The sequence below is a fragment of the Pagrus major genome, chromosome 13 (genome assembly GCF_040436345.1).
Source record: "Pagrus major chromosome 13, Pma_NU_1.0".
Classification (NCBI taxonomy): Eukaryota; Metazoa; Chordata; class Actinopteri; order Spariformes; family Sparidae; genus Pagrus; species Pagrus major.
In genome coordinates, this window is record NC_133227.1 from 6159328 (window position 1) to 6186832 (window position 27505).

At 38.9% G+C, this 27505-nt stretch overlaps 1 protein-coding gene across 1 annotated transcript in view; it reads right to left on the reverse strand.

Moving 5' to 3' along the window:
* The window catches only part of dlg4a (discs, large homolog 4a (Drosophila)), a 49781-nt gene that overhangs the window by 7179 nt on the left and 15097 nt on the right, over window positions 1-27505 (reverse strand). Inside the window, exons 3-13 of the mRNA XM_073479318.1 lie at window positions 21598-21654; window positions 10832-10885; window positions 9265-9315; window positions 8959-9083; window positions 5662-5831; window positions 5360-5496; window positions 3727-3871; window positions 3057-3192; window positions 2731-2887; window positions 2519-2621; window positions 1939-2053 (exon numbers count right to left, since the gene is read on the reverse strand). Of these exons, the coding sequence (XP_073335419.1) occupies window positions 1939-2053; window positions 2519-2621; window positions 2731-2887; window positions 3057-3192; window positions 3727-3871; window positions 5360-5496; window positions 5662-5831; window positions 8959-9083; window positions 9265-9315; window positions 10832-10885; window positions 21598-21654 (1250 nt within the window). The remainder of the gene's footprint in view (window positions 1-1938; window positions 2054-2518; window positions 2622-2730; window positions 2888-3056; window positions 3193-3726; window positions 3872-5359; window positions 5497-5661; window positions 5832-8958; window positions 9084-9264; window positions 9316-10831; window positions 10886-21597; window positions 21655-27505) is intronic.

Here is a 27505-nt window from a genome sequence, read left to right on the forward strand (position 1 = left end):
GTGGAGAGGTGCTGTTCAGGGTGCTGAAACAGTGGTGAGCTGCAGCAGTCACAGTTTATCTGTGTTTACACAACTTTGTACAGGAAAGATGGCATGATCCCTGCAGCCTCCTCTGTAGCAGCTGTGCATTTTGGCCTCACATGTGCTGCCTTGTAGTGTAACTGAAGTATAATTTTATATATGCACAATGTCTTATTTTTCTTATCTAACATTATAGCACAGAAGCTCTTAAACAGGGGAATACAGCAAGTCAGCGTTTTGAAGTGGTGAACTACAGCATTTTATTTATTATACAAAGGAAATCTACTTAACACAGTAATGCTGCTGTGTTTTACTAGTAGTTGCATTAAGTATAGAATGGTTAGTGATTCCCTTGAATCTGCTTTAACACATAAAAGTCAAAGTGAGTCATATTTTGGTACATGGTGTCCTCAGTTTTTGTTGGACTGTATAACCTGGCAGTTAAGCTTGTTTATAGGCTTACCATATTATGTAAATTTGTTATCTGTACTTTTACAGCCAGTACCTTTTATTAAATGTTAAGCCATGAGCCAGCATAAGCATAAGACATGAATCTTGACCTTATTAAAATAGCAAACATGAAAAAGCCCAAAATATATAAAATGGTACTCATTGGCTAATAAGATGGATGGACCACTCGGGGCTTTTTTACACTTTGAATGACTATGACACTGCCATTCTACTCTGGGCTTCAGACAATATTTGCAATCGCATGTGTACATTTTCCTCTCTCTTGTAGTGTATTGTTTCTTCTAAGTGTTGCCTTGTATTGTCATTCTATCTCTCTGTCCTTGCTTCCACTTACACAATTCAGATCGTCTCCGACTTGTGCAACTTAGGATTGTCTACTGTGCAGTACTGCTCCAGTGACTGAACATGATGGTGAACATGAAACAACAAGGTTGATATCAGCTTACCATGCCATATAGTTCATAAATCTTTCTCATAATCAAATTCGTCCTTATGACTCTCACTTTCAAAACTCAACATTTCAGCTCTATTGAGGCTTTGCACCAGCTCTGTGAATTTTAAACAAAAACAACAGTTGGCACCATAACAGTGCTTTAGTGGATGAGTAGTTTTGCTCAAATCATGACTAATTAGTAATAGTAGTAGTGTTGATAAACTGTTGAAAGATCAATATCGATTTTGAATATTTGCAGCAGTTTCAATACTCATTTTCCACAGTATCGATACACCCGTACAAGCTGCGCTTTCACTCTCTCACACAGGCCCACCTCCTCCCACTCTCCTGACTATAGTTAGAAGTAAATTAACTTAGATGCTGTTGTGCTTAACACAAAGTACAGAAGCCGTGTTATATTTGTCTGTGAATGAACATCTAAAATTGAATGGCCACAGTGTTGTGTCAATTTTTCCCAATGGTGTTGCAGATGCACAAGTATCGATACTTTTCAAGGTATTGCATTGAAGTTAGAAATGACAGTTTTGTGACCACACTTCAACAATGCTGTAAAAGATTCAGTTCAGTTTTGTAAGTGCCGAGCACTCCAGTAATGTCCTATATAAACTCCTCTGGACCTAAAACAACTGTTTATTTTGTAGCTAATGCCTGATGCTGGTAGACATTTACTCTGGCTAAATATGCATAACAATGCTGACTAGTGTGCAAATTTAGATGTGTTTACACAAGATTATTAACATTACCCAACAGGCTGATTATCTACAAAACCAGTCAACACAGCATTCCCTCATGAAAAGCTGCATTCAATTAAACCAATCCCAGATAATTTAAAATCCTTGAAATAGTCAAACTGCAAACATAAAAATGTAATCATAATTATTGTTGCCCAATAGCTGGGGATCTCGGCTGTATGGAGGTCAAAGGCATCTAAAAACGGTCTCTTTTAGCCCCTGTTTGTACCAGTGGTACTATTTCTACTTGATGTGTGAGACCTGATGTAGAAGCCTCTCTTTGGGTTGCTCCTTAGCGTTGTGGTCCCGGAGCCCATGCTGCTGTTCATCAGCTGTTCCCTCAAGTCATGGATCTTAGCCTCAAAGCGGCTGTACTCTAAAACACAGAAATAAAAACACATAAAGATCTTTGGGCCTACATTCAGACACACTAAAAGTTTGCTAAAAACTGATAGCGATGCACCAATATAATTTCTTTCCCTCCCAAAACCAATTCTTATACCTCAACTTAGAGCAATGATCTAATGCTAGTGCACTCCAAATTTAAAATCTGTAATTTAAAAAATGTAACTGATGTTTTTGAAATATTCTGCTAGCAACAAAAGAGACACAAAGACAAACGGGACTTAAAAAAATAACTCCTTGACAGAGGTAACAAAGTAAAATCAACCTTCACATGTCTCCTCATCAATACATTTGAGACAAGGAGATTTCTAGCTGATTAGAAAAATGTATAATTTAAAATAGGTTTGACTAATTTACTTTAAAGGGGCACTATGTAGTTTTGGAGACAAAATTCAAACTCAGAATTTGAATATTTACAATATTAATGTGGCTTTACCATCAGGTCTGTATTGAGCGATGATGGTCACTGTCTGGCCAGCGTTCTTCAATGCTGCAGCTGCCTGTTCATGTGTGGCCATACGCAGGTCCACGCCGTTCACCTGACACACACACAGCATGACCATTAACAACTGCGAAATCGCTTAGTGACACCTTGGAATACATTAATGTGTGCGTGTGAGAACTTTATAAAGATAAAAGAGTCTTTACGCTGAGGATCTGATCGCCCTTGTGCAGCTCTCCGCTAAGGTCAGCTGGCCCCCCTGCCAGGATGAAGGAGATAAAGATTCCCTCGCCGTCCTCCCCTCCAACAATGTTGAAGCCCAAACCGGTGGAGCCTCGGTGGATCAAAACTCTACGAGGCTCCCTGGAGAAGGGATAGAGGAGGAGACTGTGCACAACATAAACTAAAAATAAGCAATTATACTAATGGCAATCCCCCTAATACTGCTACTACTACTGGTAATATGAATGATACTACTAATAACTCAGTAAAGAGTACATGAGAAATGTTTAGCTGAAAGATCATTGCTCACCTGGGGATGTCATCATCTCCCATCATGCCATGCAGAACCGGTGAAAACCGACTAGGTGAGGTGGGAGTGAGGGCTTGTGGGTAATCTGACCCAAGATAGTTGGGGTGGCTGAGTTCCGTATCCATATGGGAATATGCTAGAAAAATAGACAGGAAACCAAAAGAGGTATAATATAACAGGCAGGAATTGTACACATATGTGTAGAATTATAGCTCAAACTACTGGCTATCGGCTTTTCTAAGTGCACATGTCAAATGTGACATTTTCTTTATGATTAGTATGAATAATTCTTTGTAATTGTCTCATGAAAGCGTATTGCAACAAGTGAATTACCTTTTTTTTGTCACAAGGGCAGACTTTCATCAAGAAGCGGACTCGGGTCAAAGTACATTTCTGCGCTTTTGTGAGGAAAAAAACAAACCCTGCACTTGTACACCTCAGCTTTGAATTTTCACAGAACTCCAACAATCATCTCGAACGATTTAGACAGAAAAGCCCTCTAATCCCTCCACTCAGGTCTGGAGAAAAATCTCTCATTTTTGTGGGTGTACATTCTAAGGCTGGACATTTGATAGCAGTTTTCTGGTCTGATTTTTGATAGCCACCTTTAGCACAACCCAATGTGCCAATCATCACACAGAGCAGATTTTCACACAGAGAGGGGGCTTACTGCTGGTGAGGTCTGGGGGGTTGTAGGAGTTGGTCAGGAACAGGTTGTTGGGCTTGGCCACCCTGAGGTACACCACCTCGGCTGTGTTCTTCAGAGCCCCCACCGCATCCTCGTGCATCACGTCCTCCAGACACACGTTGTTCACCTGATGTTAATGTCAAGCAGGGAAACACAATCAGATTCAGTGTAAAGGGACCTGCTAGGAAGGGTGACTGCTCACTTACAAAGGTGCTCAACATCTATAATCAGACAACAGATCAACATTTCTAGATTTAGCAGCAAAATTTGGGGATGAAAGTAAAATTTAAATGTATTTTGGTCTGTTAAGAATTAGTGACTTTGAGGCCTCAAAACTTCAATGATTTGTTATAGCACAGACCTAAATTTATATTATGCACAAGGTAAAACTGTAGGGTTGTTCTGATACCAGTATTGGAAATGCCACAGATAAAGCCTAAAATCCTGCACAAGTCTATGTACAAATCTTACCATTACCAGTTTATTAGCCTTGAAACTGGACCCTCCTACTTCCTAGCAGTGTTTTGTACACCTCTATGCAACTTTTAACTGCACAAGTTAATGACAAGCAAATTGTGTAACTTCAGGCATGTCATCAAACTTAGATTAGTTGATATTTCTGTTCTTTTCATTCATGACTGTCAAACTAGATAATAAGATATTAAGTTTAATGGCATTCATTCTCTGTATGTATTTGTTGCCAGGCCAATCAGAAATGATAGCAATCATATCACATCCATACAGGGTTGGTAGCATAGGTTAAAAATAATAATAATGTATATATTTTCTAATGCACTGGTATTAGATTGGGACTGGCCAATATGCAAGTTCAGGTGTCGCAATCAGGAAGGAAAAAATGGTACTGGAAAATTTCTCTAAAATTGACTGGAAATTCTTTGCTCACCCTTAAATTCATAAGAGAAATTGCTATTAATTTGATTAGATAGATATTTAAACTGCAGTATCATAGTCCAAATCATCACTTAATAGTATTTGTCGCTGTACTAAATACTAAGTTGCTTATTTCCAATAAGCTAAACTACAATAAAGCTACTGGTCCCCTCTACATTGGGAGCCCTTAAAGGTAATATTTACCTGAACAAGCACTGTTTGTCAAGAAGATAACAAAAAAGAACATTATTACCTTTGACATAACATAGCCATTGATGATAAATGTAATTTTTAACAGAGGCAGAAGCATTTGTCATGTCCCATTTAGAGGTAATGCATTTGCTCAGACACCATTTAGTAGAAACCAAGCACCATTTTGAGGTTGCTGGTGCTGAGCTTGCCATCAGCTGCTTTGTTACAGTCTCTCTGTTCTCCAGCAGATGGCAGTATTGCTGCTTGAGACTCATTGTGGCATCGTGCCTAACATTTATCCCATCCTACATGTCTATTAACATATTAATGAAAGTCATTTCAGGCCTTAAATCACAGCTGTAATTTATCTCGGCATGAGATACAAAAATGCTGCTTATACACAAATGTGTCAGCGTGTGTGTGAATGTGTGTCTGTGTGCTCCAAAGGTGAGAGTCTGAGGCTATCAGTGATGTGTATTTGTGCTGGCACACATCTCTGCATGCTACTAGTTATTACACATGAGTGACCAACCGCTAAGATCTTGTCCCCGATCTGCAGACGCCCATCTTTATGAGCCGCCCCGCCTTCAATGATCTTGGTGACATAGATACTGTTATCTCCTGGTATGTGCTGGTTTCCCACCCCTCCAGCAATGCTGAAACCTAATCCTGTGAACAGGGAGCAATGAGAGAGGCAGAGAGTGAGCAAAGGAGGTATGGGTTAACACAGAGCAGATTTGCTAAATCCAGAGGGCACAGCTTAGCTGGGTATAAAGGATCCTTAAGCCCACACAAAAGCGACGATGCTGTACACCAGTCCACACTTCCACATACCTTTAGGCCCTTTGATGAGTTTGATTTCAGTGACTTTCTCTGCAGCTGGTTTCCTGCGGAGAACATAGAGGCGGACAATAGCACCTGCCTCCTTGAGAGCTTCGACAGCTTGGCTGTGTGTCACCTCCCTTACGTCAACATCATTCACAAATAAGATGCAGTCGTTCACACTAAGAAGCAGAGAGAATGAGAGAGAGAGAAGAAGGGAGAATACAGCATGAAATCAGGTCTAATCCTCCACCAGAGGAGGTCAGGACAAGTCAATCTCCAACTATAGCTGTAGGGATCCAGTTTCACCAATGACATGGGGCCCTTCCCCCCCAACTCTTGGTATACAATATTAAAGAGGGTAAAAACCCTTCTGCTATTGATCTAGAATAAGGCTTGGTTGTAGTATAACTCTCTTTGTCTTGAAAGTGATGAGAAGCTGATATGTGAAGTACAAGTGACAGCCTGTGTGCAGAGGAGAAGCTGATTTTCAAGCAAGGAGATTTTGATGAAATTGCTATTTCAGGCGTTCACGTTCTTCCTCCAAGGGCCTAAAAACTCTACTTATCACTATTCTATTCATGCGTTTAAAATGGATTTTTATGGCCAAGTAAATTATAGTGTGTAAAATTTTGTAAGACTGAAATAATTCTTGAGGGCTGCAAGAGTTTTAACAAATGAAGCTTAGCAAGAGCGAAAGATAGTCAGGAAGACTATGTTCATGCTCACTCTGTTTATTTACATTCTCTGTCTCTTTATTCCTTGTCCAACCGGTGGACGGTCACTGTTTCAGTTAAACCAATCAGATTTTGTCACAACTTCTGTGAGCCAGTCCTTTCCTTGCTGCTGTCAGCTGTCATTTCATTGTCAAATTGATTTGGTTGTGTTTTTTATCAGCTCCTTATTGTTTTCGGATCAGTTTCAGTCGAGCTGGCTATCGCCTGAGTTAGCTCTAGCAACAGTCTGTTGTCATCTAAAATGGATGTAATGAGATAATATTTGTACAGCGTTTCTTCCTGTCCTTCTTGTTGCAAGCTTCCAGGAAGGTTGCAGTGATATACCGTTTTTGAAGTATATTGTGGCAAGTTTCATGTCTGTCAGGATATAATATTTTGTGAGATAAGAATAAAGCATTTATTCCACAAAAAGCCCTTTTGTTTTAATTTTAGGACTGTTTTAACTATTAAAATAATCATCATCATGATAATAATCATGATAATTACGTAATATGGTACACTGTGATATTGTGAAACCTTGATATTTTCTAATGTTTATCTTACCATGAAAATTTGGTAAGAAAAATCATTGCAACTGTTGTTTCCAGCAGCAAGTTTGATTGATTGATTCCAGTGTGTTTTTCTGTCAGCAAAACAATTACATCAGTCAGTTTTGTTATTGACATTAAGCTGTTAACTTTTAAAATGAAAAGAATGTGTATCATTGAACTTAACCTCCTAGGCCAGTTTCATATTGTATTTCAATGCATTTAGGACATCAGTTAATGGTTTGGCACACAGTATACTGAAAATAGAGCCTTCTTTTTTATTGATTCAGTCGTGAATCAGTTTTGAGTCAAGAATTGATTCTAAATTCCACACCCAAGAATTGGAAGTGAATTGCTCTGTGAGATTGCCTGAGATTTACACCCCTAATCACTACCTCTGTACAATGATGACATCTCAATGGGGTCTATTCGCAGAAGACTCCTCACATATTTCTTCAACATTTCCTATTGTGCACACTATGTCAGAAAATTTGATCTAATTACTCTTAAGCCTCTCTTTCAATTAAGTCTCTCCTGATTAAACTGAGATACATCATTACAGCTAACTCCAAATGGCTGCTGACATCTTCATACAAAGGATTTGACACAGTTTGAGCTGCATACTGTTTGTGAGGCAGTATTATATATATTTTGCATGTAGAGAAGAGCATATTTCTATCATACAGTAACACATTTTTTAATGTCGGCAATTCTAGTGCAACTCTTTTGTTGTTGTAGCATAGGAATTTTGCATAACCTTCATTAAGCTATGAAGAACAACTTGTGTACCTCCTGTGTGAAATGCTCCAGATCAGCATTATCAAACTTCACTTTCACAAACCTCACAGAGCGGTTATTCTGATTTTCAAAGACTTTTCAAATAAGTCATAGACACCACTGAGTCATTTGATGTTGAAGAATTACCCAGACAGAATGTTTTTCTGTTTGAATCATCAAAAAGAGACTTCAAACCATCTGAAAACAACATGACTTGCAGGTTTTGTCAGGTTTTCGAGGAATTCCATTCTTTAGAAACTATAGGCAGTAAGGTTTACAGTATTTTCCTCAAGATAAGAGATTAGAGATATGTTGCTCATAGCAGACAGTAAAGGCCAAGAAAGAAAACTATGCATTCAGGCAAATATATTCTCTCCAGGCCTGCTTTAACGCTGAAGTCATTCCGGATGGACGTTTATAGGTCAACTGTAAAAAGGAGGATGAGGAGGATGCCTCTGTGCATGCCTTATTTATTGCAGGGTAATAGGGAAAATGGCTCATAAAGTGCAGTTTTTTACTGAGAGAGGAAAACGCTGCACTACAGCCTCTGATGAAATTGGGCGAAAAAATGTGATATTATAACATATTCTTGCATTTGACACTGGTAATGTGGTAAGAATTCAATATTTCATCTAAAATATGAAATGCTGTTGTTAGCGTCTACAGATTTTTTTTTCTTTTGCAATGATAAGTTACATACAGTGAAAATAGTTTTTTAATGATACTAAACCTGGTGTCCTGACTCCATGTGATGTGCTTATATGATCTCTTTTAACACAGAAATACTGCACAGGCATTCTTTGAACCTCGTGAAAACAGCAAAGAAGCAACAACACTGCAATAAATACATCTTTTACTTGTTTTTAGCCCTAATACAAACCGTTAAAGTAAATAAAAGCCCTATAAAAGATGTTGGGTTGAGGCAGATCAGGCAGTCCTCTGTGATGTAACTGATGCTGAACAGGCTGGACAGTCAATAGGCTGTAGTTCTGTGCTACAGCACTTTGGACTTAAAATGAAGAGGTGAGGTTTCTCTTCTGTAATTGTGTTTGCCGGTAGAAAAGTGACTGAGCGTCTGTATCAGTGAATTCAAAAGAAAAATTGTAGGAAGGTGCAGAGAATGGGCAGGGTAATTTGAGCTGGTACAGCAGCATTGTGGAGTCGGCCTGGTGTCCTCATGGGCTTTTGATTTCCTGGAATGGGGGAATATGAATGTGCGCACACGGGCCGGCATTGTGTTTATGGTAGCTTAGTGTGTGCGGTCTCACCTCAGCCGTCCATCCTGAGCTGCGGCTCCTCCAGGTATAATTTTGGTGATGAAGATGCTGGGGTCGTCGCCCACATGCGGGTTGTCTGTTCCTCCTGCTATGCTGAAGCCAAGGCCTGAGTTACCCTGCAGTAGCAAAAACAAACACATTAAGATTCGCACCAGGGGCTTTGACTGTGGCTGCAGAGAGAGGAGATAGACACACCAACAATGATAATAAATATAGTAGAACAACTGCAGAGGAGTAAGCATATACTGTAAATATATTTTCACAAATTTGTTTAAAAGATCATTTTCTCAGACTCACTCTCTCCAGTGTGATCTCCTCATACTCGATTTCACCCTCTGTCCCGTTCACCTGTCAGAGAGGGATGTGAGTTCATGCAGTATCATTAAGAGAAAATTCTAATTTCTCTTATTGAAACAGTTACACAAATTTTTTGTCTAAAACATTAAGTCAGCTAATGAAAGTTGAACATTTGCCCTCATCAGCTCTTGAACACAGCATCATCATCATCATCATCAAGATCATCACCTAAATCTTACTATAGCATTCCTTAACAGGAAGTTATGTGCACTCAATTTGAACCAAAATCATTTTGCTCTTGTTTTCATGTCACACAGCCCTACCATACAGTATATTGCTGTTAGAGCTGTGCAATAGGACAATATATATCATGTAACAGTAGAAAAATTCCCATGATTTCATATTATGCTCTATCTTTTATACAGTTGTGTCGCAAATCACACTCGTTAAGACCATTTTTTTCTTCATTAAGTTGAAGCTTTGCGTTCCTCCGTACTGCACGGATGCAGGCAGAAAATTTGCATTAAGCCAACACAGACAAATATGGAGAGTTAACATGACACAAAAGAGTAATTCTGAATAGAAGAAAGACTCGGACCAATCAAGGCAAAACAAGGAGCTTGTGCATAGTATTTATGTTAGGCTGTTTTTAGTTTCGTTTACTACTACAATTCAAAATGTTCTGATGTTAAGTGTTGAGTATTTTTGTTTGTTTTTGATATTTTTGACTATATTTGCCATTTTGGCTCATATTTATTTTGCTTGCACAAAACTGCACAGTATATCGTTTCAGCATCGTCATTGCAATTTGCACATGCAAAACAGTCACATTGCAGGACGTAAATAGGTTCGAAATAGGTCTGTCATGTGTTTATTAATTCTCTCTATTTATTCATCAACTTTGCCAAAAAATGTGCTATATGGTATGTACCGTTATCTGGATATGAAAGTACCTAAATCAGGATATGAGATTTTAGTCATAGCGCACAGCCTTACTGTATGTGTGGCCCAGTGTGGTACCTGGTTTATTTTTAAAAGCAACACTCTTCTTTTTTTGTCTAATTCTCCTTCTGGCTGAACAGCTTAGCATTGCCTCTGCAATTAAGCAAGTCCCAGAGGAAGATGGAATTTAAAGAAGTTCAGACTTCCCTGTTTTGGTGCTGACCTAGAAAACAACTTTTCTGAGTGCTGCTGTAGTGGTGCAAAAATACTAGCCTGTGATGGGAGGCTTTTCTCAGAGAAGCCTCATTTTCTAATCCTTTTCATGACAATGTGGTCAAGGTACTTCGCTGCTTTCATTTAAGAAATGGCGTCATTAAAGAACTTCAAATCGAATTATGTAATTTCTCTGTTCTGTCAAATGTATATCAAAGAGAGAAACCTCATTTTAATTAAGAAGGAGTCAAATTAATTACTGTTATCGCTCAGATTACGAAACAATGAGCAAAGACCTACCTGGATGCTGAAAAAATGAATGGAATTACTGATAATACAGACTGAATATGAAGTCATGCTGTCGAGTCTCACATAATAATACAATAAAGGGAAGATTAAACATAATCCTTACATATGGGGAGCCATCGAGTGTGTCAGTGTTCACCACCACTGGAGGAGTATTTCCCTGGAGGCAGAGAGAGAAGAAACATTATGAAGAAACAATGGCAGAAACACAAAGATGAAGCAGCTCCTGGATCAGCTCTCGGTACATCGCTGAAACCTACCGTCACAGCCAAGACTGATGGCCATTTTAGCTCTTAGCTGTGATAACAATGTTTTCATTCTGTTATGGTTGTCAGTCACTCTGCTTAAAGGATAGAGAGCACCACTTTAGAGCCAGTTGTTACTGTTCGCCCATGATGGACACAGATTCATACCAGCACCCCTGGTTTTTCCAAATGATTGGTCTTTTAGTTCATCTTGGTGAAGCTGCTGGTTGAAGTAGAGCATAGTGTGTATTACCGGTGCTGTGAATGGCTATCTAGTTACTACTGTGAACATAGGCATCTGCCTCCTGCCCAACGATCATTTCAAAACAAACCTGTCAGTGACTCATGCACAGCCACGCTGTGGTGGCACATAGTGACAATCTGTCAGCACACTTGGGGGAAAAAACAATAACTTGGTAACAAGGCTGTGACAGATACCAAAGATAGTCCGTTTATCAGCAAGGAGTGTCATGTCAGCTCTCTTGCTGGTCAGTTGTTCTTATCAAGATTTTATCCAGAGCGATACTGCATCCATTATGGTTTGTGCAAAGTGTAAAGCAACATATTATTCATCATCAGGAACAAAGTGATACAGAAAGGATTAGAAAAGACAGCAAGTCAATGAGAGGACAGGATTTTTGGCATTGATATGGTTTGGGTTTACCCACAGGGACTTTTTTCTGTCAGCGCATCTAAAGTGTGACAGTTAACCTCTCCACTCTATTCTTATTCTTCTCTTTTAATCCCATTTCTTTATAATCTCACTCTTTCATGCTTCTGTCAAGGATTTCCTCTCATCATCGAGGTATCTGATGTTGGAAGATGTATATACACCATTATGCACAGTCCTCTTTGGAGAGCACGGTCTGACTCCCCCATCTGAGCTCCTGTATTTATTTCTGTCATGGTTCTTTACCACGCTGATTAGCATGGGAAAGACCCTGTGCGTCCAAAGTGCTTACAGAGCAGCAAGCAGCAGCATAAAATCAGCCCGCTGACCTTCACAGACCCGACAGCTCTGACACGCACAAATAACTACACAGCTAACCCCAACCACATTTTCTCAGCCTTTAAGAGAAACAATTTCACATTCTTTTACACAGTGATCTTTATGTGATGCAATGAGAACATATTTTTTGAAGTCTATTACTCTCTATGAGAGATGTAAGTTGTTATCCAACTCAAAGAAGAAATACTGACTGCTACTGCATTGATTATAGAGTCTATATACAGTCACAGGGCTCAACACTAACTTCTAAAGCGGTTGTCAGGTTGGCAACTAGGCATCGGCTTTTGAGTGCCGAAACTGCAAATATGGTTCTCACCTTATAGTTTGGCTACTATACAGGAATACGTCAACTTGATAATGAAAATGTGATGTAAACGAATGTTAAAAGGCTTTATTACAGTACCAAAAAAAAATCTTTGTAGTTTGTGTTTCATCTGATACTGATATGGAATTTGAAAGAGTTGCAGCCTCCACCTCATTATGCTGCCGAGCTGCCTGCTCATGTTGCCTCCCAAAACATCCTAAATATTCTTTTTGTTTTTCATCAGGTTTATGTGCTTGAATCAATTTGCACATTCGTTTGTGATGTTGATGTGTTAGTCGAAATTTTTACCCCACTGTCAAACCACTTAATTTGCTAAAGTTAATGCAGCAATGCACAAGTAGTGTTTTGGGTGCATATTTTGCTGTTTGCTGACCGTATTTTTTACATGTTAAAAAGTAATGGCCACTCATGTCAAGACAAATAATTGGTTTCCAGTTCTCAAAATGGTTGCAATGGCAGTGACCATTAATGTCAAGCATTGACTCAGTTGCAGTAAATTAGGTACACCTGGCTAAAACTAGTGCAGTCTTATACAACAGTCCTGAAGCAGATCTGTCATGTTTTAGAGAGGTATTGATCAACTGTATGATCATGTTTTTTTTTTATGCATAATATTGACAAAGGTTTCCATTATTTTGTCCACCCCATTTATATCAATAAGTGTAGGCTAAATAACGAAAACACCTCAAAGCCCGTTCCTTACACAACACTACCATCCTATTGTCCAATCCCCCTTTACTCATTATTAATCAAGTTGAATGATACTAATTATAGCTGCCATTATACAGAGCAGATACTCATCCACTTGAGGTACAGGCTATAAAACCCCCCCACACTCCACAAAACGCCAGAGCTCGGCTTTAACAGCACACTCTTGGACTATAACAGCGCCTGTGCAGAGCTTTACCATGGAGCTGTGTCCAACGGGCCGTGCTGCTGAACATTACGTCAAATTTATCCTTATCTGGAGACAGAAATAATGAGTATAGCCAGCAGAAATCTAAGCCCAGTGCAAGCAGTTTCCCTGCAGGGATTTTGACAGAGCCCTCTCTGCCTCTCTCTGCTCTGTCAAGTCGTTCGACGTTGGGGTTGTCAGGATTTACACTGTTTGGCTGCTCTTGCCCACCTATATTTTCGCACCACCTATTCAGCTAACCCATCCTCAGCACCACCACCCATCCACAGCCGCACTTGTACCTCTTTTTGGATTTATATGCATCAAGCTAAGTGCCAGAGTATGCATATTCAAAGCCAAATAAAACAGCAGAAACAGATTTATTTTTATTCGCTCCTAATTACACTGATTCCCACATTTTACAGTGTTTTGTGCAACGTTTGATTTCATCATTTCCTCTTCAGAGCGCCAAACGAATGAAGCAGTTTGTGTTTAAATCAATTTCTTCTCTCCATTAAGACTTGAATAAATAGAGCTAGTATTGGACGTTTAGCACCGGGGACCCGCTCAGCCTCTGTTAAAACTGAAGCTGCACGCTGTACTGCACATGCCCCCTCCTGAATATGTGAATCACAAGACTAATCTGATCAATCTCTCCTGCTCTGTGCACGTGTACCTGCATACATGCACGTTCATCTGAGACTCACGACCCATTTTTTGCACGCCAGTCGCTTTCAATCTGATGGGCTCGTTAAGTCGAAGGAGGTAAAATAACGCCAATAATACTGCTACTTTTGCCTTTCTTGTTGATATTAATTGTTCAGAGAATACCTCAATATCATCAGAGGGAATGATGTCATGTGTGAGCTGGCACTGGATACAAACCAAAGGTTGCATTAGAGAGGCTTTACTGCTGCGTGTCCTGCACACCTTGCAGCAGCTGGAAAGCCTTTAACACGTAAAAGCCATCCAGTCAATAGCCAAGATAATGACCTTTACTGAAATACGCAATGTCAAGCTATGAATTGGTACGTGTTTGATAAAGGAAGAGTGTTATTTGATGGCAACAATTAAGCAAGCAAGCATTTTAGCTTGTATCTAAACTGCTGAGAGAAAGAGGTACAGACAGATAACAGTACCATATGCTCCAAACTCAACCTTACCTTAGGGCTGTGCAAGGCTGTTAAAGAAATGGAAATGAGAGCACAAGACTTGTGTGAAGTCTTTTGTAATGTGTGATTTTTTTGCGTGTCAGGTCTGATGGCTGGTGATTTAGCTGCCTCTGTGCTTGTGTGTGTGGGTTTTAAAGCAGGATGTGACAGAGGTTAATTTGGATGTCACATTATGCACAATGCTCGCTTAATGGCTCCTTATTAAATCATGCAGATATCTGTGCAGTGCAGGAAAAAGTGGTGCATGTGTGTTGGTTATGGGGGTGTGGAAGTGATGGTGACCTGCAGCTCGTTTGCTGGATATTAAACAAGATAAACGGCACCTTCACACCATTAGAGGAGGACTCACAAACATCTATTTCTGCGACGCACAGCCTGAGCAGGATTTGATTAGTATTACTTTACTGTGATTAACATATACTGTATATCATAGGCCTCAAGTGCAGCCATTGCCCTGACCTGAGTTTTCTATCTGTGCAGGTAAACAAAGCCTTTGTATCTTAATAATAACATAATCAACATACCTCACTTCAAAGCCACTGAGCACAGTTCTTTCATAAAGATTTCTCGAATATATTGAGGTACAGTCATAATAGCAAAGCGTAAACATGTTAAAAACATGCCTACCATCTTATGATGACGATGTTTCTTGGCTTTCCGTACATTGTTGAGGAACCGGCAGCCCATCTTTTTGGCGTACCACACGGACATAAACATTCTGCTTCAGTGACGAAATATAAAAAATCGTGCTTGATGCCGGGAGCAGACCCTCCTCAGCTCCCAAAACGACACACACACCCACCAAGTGTGTCTCTAGTGTCCACTTTCAACATTACCACAACAGCATTATTACCATTAGGTCTAGGCCCGGCCATAACAGTTGTTCAGAATCCACGGAGTGTCCAGATTGCCTCATCTAAAAGATCTACTCTAACCTAACACAAGATCTTTCAGCTTTGCCTCCCGCTCAATCTTCATCAAAGACAGCATGCTGTATACACAGGATACACATCTGCACAATTATAAATCAAAAATCACAGAAAGACCACGGCCCATTTAGTGTCCTCCTCTTGCTTAGTCGGTGCTGGAGACTTCATTCAAACAAGACCAATACAATCCCCCAAACCAAGGCTCGAGTCATAAAAATTACTCATCGCCGATGAGGCTCGTTATCATCTGAGAAACGGCCGTCTTGTCTTCACAAATCACCCATCCAGAATGAAAATGAGCATTTACAAACAGATAATCCCATTCTTCGTCTTCTGTGGCTGTGGATAGCGGTTGCCTCCCTGCTACTGGTCTGTGCTCGGTGAGAACGCAGTTCATATTTTCTGCTGCTACTGTACTATACCCCTCCCATCCCCGCTGCTCAGGGAAAGAGGAGCGAGCAGCAAAGTTTGATGGCAATTACTTAGCTGTCTCTCTGTATAATGTCAGCGCTGGTGATGTGAGAGGGGCAGGAATTATACTTTGGCTGAACTTGGAAGGACAAGCAGCTCAAACTGGCCTGACTCGTCCCAGGGAGCACTTGAGACTGAGAGGAGGCTGGAGGCCTGTAAGTCCCAGTTCTACAGTCAAGCAGAATAGTGAAACCTCAACACAGTAGTAGCAGCAAGGTTTCTGTTTCTAACATGCAAATGACAGCATTTATGCTTTGATTGAAATCAGGACTGGGCAATGTATCGATATTATATTGTTATCATGATATGAGATCATATATTGTCTTAGATTTTGGATATTGTTATATCACAATATGGAGTAAGTGTTGTGTTTCTTGGTTTTAAAGGCTGCATTACAGTAAAGTGATGTAATTTTCTGAACTTACCAGACTGTTCTACTTGTTGTAATACTTGCCTTAACTGACTTACTCATTATTTCCACATTACTGATGATTATTTCTCAAAAATGTCATGGTGTTGATATATTGTTATTATATTATTGAGGTATTTGGCCAAATATTATTGTGATATTTGATTTTGATTTCAAAATATTGAGATGTATATCGTCTAGCTCCAATTTAAACATCTATGAGGAGTTCCTAATGACTAATTTTCCTGACATTTAAAGACAGTTTAAATGTTGACTAGTCTAGTAGTAAGAAAGCACACAGAAAACCATAATATAATCTATAATCTTAAACATTGTCAGCCAAGAGTCATTTGAAACTGTTAATCACGTTCTACAATAACCAAGTCATATTTTAAATGCTGCTGAAAAAAATTGGTGCTTTGTGCTGGCATTATGAACATTGCACATTATATTATATGACAAACATTTTTATTGGGTGAACGTAATCATATATAAATACATCATAGACGAAACTGGTGTTGTTGACATAGTAAGGGATTCTTGTCTTTAACAAAGCAACATTTGACATGACATTTTGGTGCAAATTATGTCAATAATTAATCTGTACATTAAAAATATATAGGTTTAACTACTAATATGTCTGCTGTCGACTAGCAAGAGCAACAAAATTGAATTGACTAGTCAGCTAAACGCCCACATGCCTCATCCAAATTTAACATTAATGTTTTTTTTTTTACTTATCCAGGTGGGTAAGTGGGTCAGAAATGTACTTGCCCTACAAACCTTAACCCTTAAAGGGGCACTATGTAGTTTTGAAGAAGAATTTTAATAGCTACAATATTAATGAGGTACTAAAACAAACCGAAATATTTATTTTTTCCATAACTGAATAAACAAGATGCTCTCAGAAGAAAAAATTGTCCACTGAACATTGTTTGAAGCTAGAAAGGTGGCAGGGTCCGCCAAATATAAACAAAGTTAAACAGTATGAAATCGTTTTGTCCTTGTTTATTCAGTCTAGAAAACAAAGAGATTGTTTTCTTTAAGTTTGTTTTTAGCTATGAAAAAATTAGTCAATAGTCTTCTGATTAAAATTTCTTTCCCCAAACTACAAAGTGCACCTTTAACCCTGAGTCAATTTGTACATGCTCCTATACAAATCAATGTATTTATTAGCGGTTATCAAATAACAACATTCTTGCATATCGGCTCTTTTCCAGGATAATTGAAATGCTGGCTTGTGCTTTATTTCATAAACACCTTTACTTGCTGCCATTATCTCGATTGTTAATGCACATTTGCAACTATTAACAGAGATGAGAAGGAAGCGAGATGGCTCACTCTTTAGCTACTGTCATCATCATCTCAAAAATGATGTGTTTAAATCCTTTGCCCAATTGGGCAAGTAAGTTGCTAGATTTACAAGCCAAACGTGACATTTTTCTTGGACTGGGCAATTTGGTAATCCTTATTGTTGAGCCCTGCAAATGTTCCTTAATAAGAACAGCCATTACAGTCCTGCTCAAGCCTTATAGCCCTTCTGCAGCCAATGAATGCTGCACCATGGACAGCAAAACACTTGAAAGACAGTGAGGTTAAAGAATAAAGTGAGATGTTTGAATAGGACATTGCACGTATACTTGCCATACAACCTCAAATAAATGATTAAATAGTGGATGTTGCCGTATGAAGGCAAACAGCTACTTATCAGAAAGAGTCAAATTCCCTTTTAAATCCACATCTTTTTTCACAGCTCTCTCTCTCTCTCTCTCTCTCTCTCTCTCTCTCTCTCTCTATGTAAGACAGATGGATCGACAGGCGTGTAATATATAAATGCACACACACACACACAGGCACACAAAGGCTTGCACACTGAACAGACTTATGTAAGGACACGCTGAAGGACAAGCTGTCAGCTGACGTTCTCATTTTGTTAAATAAAATTCCTCCGTCTACCTATCTCATTTTCTTACCCTTCCATTTGCAAGGCCCTCTCTATCTGTCTTACTCCGCCATTCAGTGTGAACAGCTCTCTCCTCCTCTTTTTGCATGCATATTTTTTTTTTCTTTCTCCCCTCTCCTTCCCGAAGGAGCTGAGCTGCTGCTGCACTGTAATTACACCGAAGCTGCAGGGACATATTTAAACATTTATTAAAGAAAAGTAAGGAGGACAGAGAAAATGAAGATAGCAACCAGATAGCAACCAGATAAGAGTGCAGAGCAGGAAGGGGAGGGTATAATGGAGAGCTCTTGGGGAAACACTACAGAAAACAGTAATTGAATCCTTACATTAAAAAGGTTTTTTTTTGCCAAGTACGTCTTAGAGGGGTTGGCTGTTTTGTCTGAAGAGGATTTGTGTGAAAAGTATTATGTATATAGGAACAGTTCTGTGGTTAGAGGAGGGTGAAAGTGATAGGCATCCTTTTTCATTAGAAGAGACAGAGTGTAACATAGACCGGGCGGTGGGGGTCTCTGTCACTCCCTGCTCATCAGGTGAAGGATAAATGCAAATGTGTTGTGCAACGTTTCTAGCTCAAGATAAATGTAGCGTATTCATTGTAAAAGAAACCACGAGTTTCCATGAGACAGATCTCTGTTGGTGAATGAAGTCAAAGCACTGCCTTGAAGCTAGTTAACATCTAAAATATAGAGAATTAATTGAATTTTAAAGACATAGACATAGACATAGACATGTTTCTTGAGGTAATTGTGGTATTTTTACGGCTTCCTGAGAGTCACATACACACGCACACACACACACACACACACACACACACACACACACACACACACACACACACACACACACACAGGGATGCCTTCTTTTATGTCTATATGTGAGGCTTGAATACTGAATTCAGCCAAGCTTAGCTCAATAACTAGATGCCTGTGGGATTGGCTGCAAAGGGAGGGAAATACCCTTTCTGCAACACTGGAGCTTTAAGACTGTGTGCTCATTAGCTTTTTATAAAACAACCCTTTTAACAACCCATTTCTTGACTCTTATTTCAGGATAAGAAAGCAAATAATTTGCCTCCTTGTATAGAAATCTTTGTGTGTTACATGTTGTGTACAATTTGATTTATAAAAGCATGTTTTTGTATTAGGGCACACTGGAAGTGTCCCCAGCACTTTATTAAACAACCAAGTATGTTCCCATCACACCACTGATCCCCCAATTACATTGCCTTAAATCACATGTGTATGTTGAAGACTACTATATATATATATATGTCTTGTTATTTTCGAAATCTCCTCAAAGCGCTCAATAAATACTAGGACTGGGTGACAAAATCTTAATATTATGATTTTCTTTTTTTTCTCCTTTTTTATTTACAAATACTATGATATTTTTGACGAAATACCTCTATTGATATTGCGACAATATTGTAAGGATGAAAACTGGTACTTTCACTGAATATTAATTGAATCACATTTTTGCTAATAATCATCAGTAATGTGGATATAATGACTAAACTGGTAAAGGCAAGTGTAAGAACAAGCAGAACAGTCTTGTAAATTCAGAAAATAACATGCAGGGGAAAAAAATCACTCATGTCATGTCATGATATGATGATAGCCAAAGTCTTAGACGTTATATAGTCTCATATCACAATAACCATGTAACTTTTATATATTGTCCAGCTCTAATTTGGATCTTGTGTTTGCTGTTAGACAGAACATGAACTTTCAATGTAATCACAACACCCAGCACATTATGTCACAACAATTTATGTAGCCACATAATAGGAGAACACGGCACAGCAGAGTTATAGGGTCATATAGAGTAGAAGAGGTAGGAAGATTCATTAATATGAGCACTGATCAATATCAAAAGTTCTGTGCAGTGTGAAAAGAAATCGCTTCTAATTACATTACGAGCTCAGTTTTAAAAAAAATAGATGTCATTTGAAGCTAAAGCACCTCTTGGCTAAATCATGTACATAACCCAAAGACCTCCTCTTACTTTGCCAAACCGTTGCAGTGCTTCCTGAGACAATCCTACCCATAAATCAATGGGGCCTGGAGTGCTACTGGCAAACCCCACACCATTAAAGCAATAAAGAGACAGACTGACGACACCACCTACACATCAATGACGACCACACGGGCACTACACTGGCTGCAAAGACATCCACGCACATAGGTGTTACTGCAATGCATCTTGAAGATAGTGCATACTTCACCCAACCAGTGTAGAAAATTGATTCATGCATATGCAGAATGAAGTACTTCTGTATGTGTCTGAGGGAATGTGTACACACACATTCCTCTTACAGACGACTTTATGCTGAGGGTTGCAGGATGTCCCACATGTTAAACACTTTAATTATAAGCAGGCACTAAAAGGCAGGCGGTGATCAAGGTCGGGGCAAGCAGACAAAGACAAGAAATGATGTATAGTTACAAGAGTAACTACTTGTTCAACAGAGACGGAGAGACTGAAAGCCTGATTTTATTGTCCTCTCCCTCCAATGATCCTATCTTTTCTATTCTTTCTAATCAAGCACACTTCTAACAAGCTTTTGCATTCAGATGTAATATATGATAAATGATAATTTGCTTGTATTTTCCCATGCTTTGCTCAACAGACACAATCTTTTGAGCAATTCATGGCGCATGAGGCTAATGCAACCTGTCTGATCATAAAAGTGTTTTATTGAGGAAGCAGCAGAGCCATCTTTTCAAGGTTATGGAAGTCACTCTGCACAGTCTAACACTGACACCTACAGGTCTCAGTCTGCCCTGCAAAAAGATTATCTGTCCGTCAAACCCCCATGCAATATGACACCTTCAATATATGACGCTTTAACAGGGACACACATTAGGATTAGATGTCTCACAGCATCATGGGTACTTTACTATTGACGTACAGATTTTAGGAGATGTTTTGAGTGGGTATAAACTGTAGCCTGAGAAAAAGTTTCAACAAAACCATTTACACTTCTTTACACTGAATCTGGATCCATAATGCATGTTTCTTGATACGTTCACAGCAGCTTAGGCGCAGGAATGTTTGATTAGAAATATGAATATAACACATGAATTTATGGTGAAAGTGTGATGGAAGCACAACATTTAAAATCTTTTCGGTTCCAGCTGTGTCAATTTGGGCCCAAAAATAGTCACTTAGTACAACAAGCAGAACAAATCTGTCATTCAAATCAGATTTGAATGACAATGAGTATGAACACACTGATATCATCAGAAAACAGATGACCTCATACTCTGGCAGTCCAGATAAAATGACTTTTAACAGGCAGCCGTCTATCCGAGATCAGACAGCAAAACGCTGAACAATGTCAAATCGAACTAATACAGGAAATGAGGACACAAAATCAGACGGCTGATGATGACGGATGATGGAGCTGGTAACTCTCAGGGTGACGGTGCGGCGCAGATCGCTGTGCTCTTACCAGTGTGGAAACAGCGGAGGTGTACATTGGAGTGTGTCCCGTAGACATCAACACAGGCTGCAAAACAACAGAAGGGAGAGGGTAATTGTGCACGGCATGCGGATGGGTACAGGGGGCAGAACAGTTGGCACCACTTTGTTTATTCTTCTGTTTGGTCATGTATTTTTATTTTATTTTTTTATCAGTAGGACGCTGACAGGTTCTTTGACACACATTCACTCCTGGGTTCACAGCAGAGATCCAACAAATACTGATATTGAAGTATGTGACTAATAAAAATCTATGTACTTTGAATATTACAGCTGATACTTTAATTATACCATTGTGTTTAAAGTAATTAAGTGGGGAACATTCAGCAGTGAACCATATAGAAAGCATGTAGGACAGTTTTGCGTAAATCTGCATAAAAGACTACAAACACTGACTCAATGCATATAAATGCATTAAATGTATCAGTCTTTAGATCAGTTTTTGTACATGAATTTAAAGATATTCAAACCACCTAAACTGTTCCAGATGAATTCAACAAATGAGTCACTAATCCTTTATGTATTACTTGGATTCTATTATGCATGGACTGTTACATAGTGAGCCATAAATTTAAGAAAAAAAATGCCCACAGTAGAACAGAAAATTCACGACAAAACATGCTTTTTATGATACATACAAATATACTCTTTCCCCACTAGTCATACATATCTTATTGATGGACAGCTTATTCAGAATCGGTTAACCAATCAAAAACAGTGGGTTTGTTATTCAGTTATAGCATAATCTATTTTACCCTCCGCAGCTGAAGCTGTTACTCTGAACAATACACCCTATGCCTATGAATTTTACAAACAGCAGCAGTGCAGCATTTTCACATGTCAGGAGACACTTTGCCTCCCGCTGGAAAAGTTTTACATTGCAGCAAAGCACGTCATTAAAATATGAATGTTGGGACAGCTGTATTTGCTGATCCAAGTAGAACTGCCGCTGATCCTGATATTAACAGATACTATCTGTGCACCTTGCTTTCCTATTACAGGCATGGCCTCCTATTAATGGCTCCAATGGGGACATTTTGGATGTAAGCCCCTTGCTCAATGGCACACCAGCAGAAGTTATTCTCACTGGCATTTATTTATTTAACCACACTCCCCCAATTAAGACTTTCCTTGCAGGTGAATAGTTTCAATAAGGCAACCTTGTGCTTCCAAGTCCTTAACCCTTCTGCTGCCAGCACCCGGACACAAGCAGGGAGAGGGGGTAGTGCAGTAAGGGAAAAAGGGAAGAAGAGGCATTCAACTTATAAGACTTATTAAAGTAAAACACAAGAAAATGGGATCGATGCAAGGCAGAGTATCCACTGAAGTCACTCACCATGTCACACAGTAATGAACAGGGTTACAAAACCATAAAAAATCAGGAGTGAGCCACCATGAGGTCATTGAGATGCTGTGTAAGGAAGCAATACTAGTGAAAGGGGCGACACAGAAGGCAGATAAAGCAGCCACCAGCGTCATCATCATCACACTTAACATCATTGTCATCATAATCAACACTGAGCAAAAAACAACCCTCATTATCCACACCATCACCATCATGATGATCATTACCTCTGATTTATTAATCTATTACACTTATGTCATTTAAACTCATAAGATATAATATGTTAATACTTACTCACACAGTTAATAAAACAAAATGGCTCCAACAGTGGTTGAGTCATCCATCAGACTGAGATGGAGTTACTTTTAGATAAATATAGATTTTTACAACTATTCAAGGATGCAGACCACTGTTATAACATGATGCAAACAATTCACTTTAAACTAAGTGAGCCCAGACCTTTATACTTAATAGTGCATTCAGTCCTCCCTGAAGAGAAACACAAGACTTCATAAATAATGGCAGTATTCCAGAAATAGAAATAGGGCCAATCCTGGTTCCCAAAACACTATGAACAACATCAACATGCTCTCTTTCATGTGATAGGAAAAAAATATCCTCAAGACCGAGAGAGAGTTTTGTTGCAATGTAGGTGTCTTAATAACATTTGTATTGTTGCTGTAATTTTAATTTCAGTTACTTCTCCCCACCACTTCACGTATTGCCTGTTAATGTTTATAAGACAGTTTTGTATCCCACTCTAAAGTTTTTATTCATTATTATCCGCGAACATACTGAGCACCAGAATATAACTTTTGAAATCATCAGTTTCTGTTAGGAGGCTTGGGTCGTAGGCGTATTTTTACACTTAAGTATTATCTAGAGCAGCTCTATCTGGAGGGACGATATAAAGAAAATGTTTTTGCAGGCTCGCAGACAGAAGTGCTTTTATGGTATAAAGAAACTAAAGAAGCGAGGAACCGACCGTACTGTATTCTTATAGATCTTAAATTTGTCACTGTCAGAGATGTGCAGGCGTAGTTTGCGTTTGTTGTTTTCTCTGTGTCACATTCATCTGTTTGTGAATGAGTGTAGTGCTTTAATGCTAGAACTCTGGTTAGTTACACAGTGTGCTTGCCAAACAGATACATGCAACGCAGATAAAATGAGGATAAGGTAAATATGTTATAACGTCTGAGGTGCATTCCCACTTTGTTGGTAAAAACAGGAAACATCCCTCAATAAAGGACTTAGAGTAAACCAAATAGAATGTGGATATTATGGGAGCAAATTCTGTAACTAATTTATCAAAATAATTGTGCAAAAGACAGGAAACCCAGAGCAAGTACATGACAGAGAAACATTCTCAGCACACAACAACAATGGTAATTGACACTGATTCTTCAAATGTACAGCATGGTTTCAGCTGTAAGTGTGGCGATGTATAATATTTTTATATGAATTATTTTTTATTTTATTTTGAATGCTACCTATTGCTGATAGGTGGGAAAAACAACATCAAGACATGAGAAAGCTCCTGGGCCCAAGAGATGCATACATAAATAATACAGTCATGTCAGAGAAACACCACAGACTGATGAGGAGCAGCCAAAAAGTTGCATTGCAGCCTCTTTGGTAGGACTGGGCAGTATGGCCTTAAAATAGTATCAAGATATTACACATTATATTTTTGACATTTATAAAGAACTTCAGAAATGCTAAGACTGGGTGACAAAATCAAGTATGATACTTTCACAAAAACAGTTTGTTCTTTTTGGTATAATAATCATCAGTAATGTGGACATAATAACTAAGTGGGTAAGGTAAAGGCAAGTATTCAAACAAGTAGAACAGTCTGGCAAGTTCAAAAATTACATCACTTTACTGTGAAACAGCCTTTAAAACCAGGAATAATAGACTTATACCATATATAAGTGTGTACTTGTACTTATTGTAAGTCGCTTTGGACAAAAGTGTCACGATATAATGATATCTGATATCAAAGATGATATATAGTCTATTTCACAATATAATATTGATATATTGCCCAGCCCTACTCTTCAGCTTGGCTTTGCCTTGTTTTCATGACTGTGCTCCTCCTTTATCACATATCACTTATACAGCAAAACGCGCTTTGTCCCTTCTAAAAGATGCACTGGTCAGATATTGATGGTCAAGAATCTTAAGGACAACACAGACCTGTAATACAGCCAGCAAAATGATGTGGCTGTGCTTAGACGTGACATTAACATCCTGTGAGGGAATTTGCATCCTGTGCATATTGAGGACTCTTTGACTTTTGATGTCTGATGAAGGTCCTTGATTAAAGTGTTTTCCTCCTACTAACAAATTCTGATTCAGAAGTTGAGACTGCCCACGCTTTTATAACTGACACTGCAGGCCGGTCTAAATATCACATCCTGTTTATATCATATAACAAGTTCAAGATATTTTCTCAGACAACAAATCCTATAAAAAAAAAGAATCTAAACTGACAACGTTTATATTCAGTATCTTTACCACAAGTACAAAGAGTTATTTGTCAAAAAAGGCTCAGTAATTTCCTAAAACAGCTAGGCATTGTAGCTTTTAGCAAATCTTACTCAAACAACAGTAAATGGTACATTTGTTAGGGACTATTTTCAGTTGGGGATTAATACACATTGTTGCAGTAGTGAGTATTTATGGCAGCAGACACATTATGTGGGATTAACAGTAACTCCAAATAAACTTCAGTCAACTGTAGAGACACATTTAGAGACATGATCATTTGTTTCAACAAAATGTAACTCTCTGGAGGAAGATAGTTGATGTCTCATCCCTAGATGGTCAAATATTGGCACTATGTTTTGGCGTCGGACCTGAGCCACCATTCCCAAAGCTACAGTGCGTGACGATCTAGTAATGAGACTCACCAACTAATCTGACATTCTGTTGTTTTAACAGGATGACATGATCATTTATTGATAATTTAACAAGACTTATTTCATATACTAAGCTTCTTACTTAGAATGTAATTATTACTTGGAATAAAATGATATTTCCTGAATGTTACCTCCCAGATGTACTGGTAGTCATACTTCCTGATACCACAAGCCTCTGGGAGATGACTGAATGAGTCATGTAATGGATCTGCACCACTGGAGGGCTCACATCACATTTTAAAATTACTCTTAAACAGACTTAAATTACCTCACAATGGCGGACTTTAGGGAAAAGGAGCAAGTCTCCCTCCCCCATCACCGTAATAAATCGTGCACCCATCAGCTGTGAATAATTACTGATCCCTTGGCGTGTGCTGGTGGATGACAAACTCCACAGGGACAAAGGGAATTAATCATACCAGAAAGAAAGGTCAGGAAAGGATCGCACGTCTGCCCTTTTGTAATAGCAAACAATTTCATGTTTTCACACTGTTTTGTTAATATTTTATCATGATGTCTTGGTAAATTAAAATGCAAACTTATCATTTTTCATACATTTCATTTATTGTTACGGTACATCACCCTTGAAATACCCCACCAATCAGGTTTAACAGAGACTGACATGTACCACCTTTCTTCTTCTACAGATGCTGCTGGATTCACACTGATTTGACAAATCAGCTAAGAGTTAGAGACATATGAATACTGTGACAGACAAAACTACTACAACCAAATAATTGCTTCTCTCTGTGTTGTTTATTGCTTCTTGAACAATCAAGTTGTCAGCACATCATTCTTTCTCTGATTGAGTTTGCTCAGGTCCTTTTTTAAGATGCAAATGACCAGAGAGAAGTGATGTAGAATCAGATTGTAATACATTAAAAACAACTTTGGCTGATCACTGACATACACAGCGTTTCCTCATATTTTTACTCTACTGCTACTTTTCAATTTGACAGTGTTCCTAAACTTTCACCTTCTCAGCACACAAATCTCCATGGGCACCACAGCTCATGCTGAACAGGCTCTGTGTGTTTTAAATAGCAGCGGTAAAGCTCTATAACTCAGCCTCTCCTCTCTGCTTATTAAAATAAAGCATTTTAATGGACATATCTGCTCCTCTGGGACCTCAGTGTACTCCCATGTGAGGAAGAGAGAAACACTCCCCCTCTCAGAGCAAATAAATACAGGAACTCTTAAGTCTTAATAGCCACTGAGGCTGTTAAATAACATGTGTGGGCATATGAGATGGATCGTTATTGAGTGCGCATTATAGCTTACACCTGCTTGCATTAGTAGTTACAGTATGTATTCGTTAATGCACTCAAGGCAACGTGACTCCGCTCGTATTCCCACTGATGTCAGCTGTATCTTTTGAATGTCGGACCTGAAGTTGATGTGTCGCCTGCTTAAATGACTCCTCCTTTGTTTCTCTGCATTCGATTTTGCATTTGTTAGACATGTGTCTTAGATTCTGAAATGAGGCAGTTCAATGTCTGTACTGGGAGCTGCTTCAATTGTATCCCAGTGGACACAAACACTAACACCCACTAACATCTGGCTTTTGTCTTCAGATCGACTTACAGGTCCTCGTCAGTCTGATGAGGTGC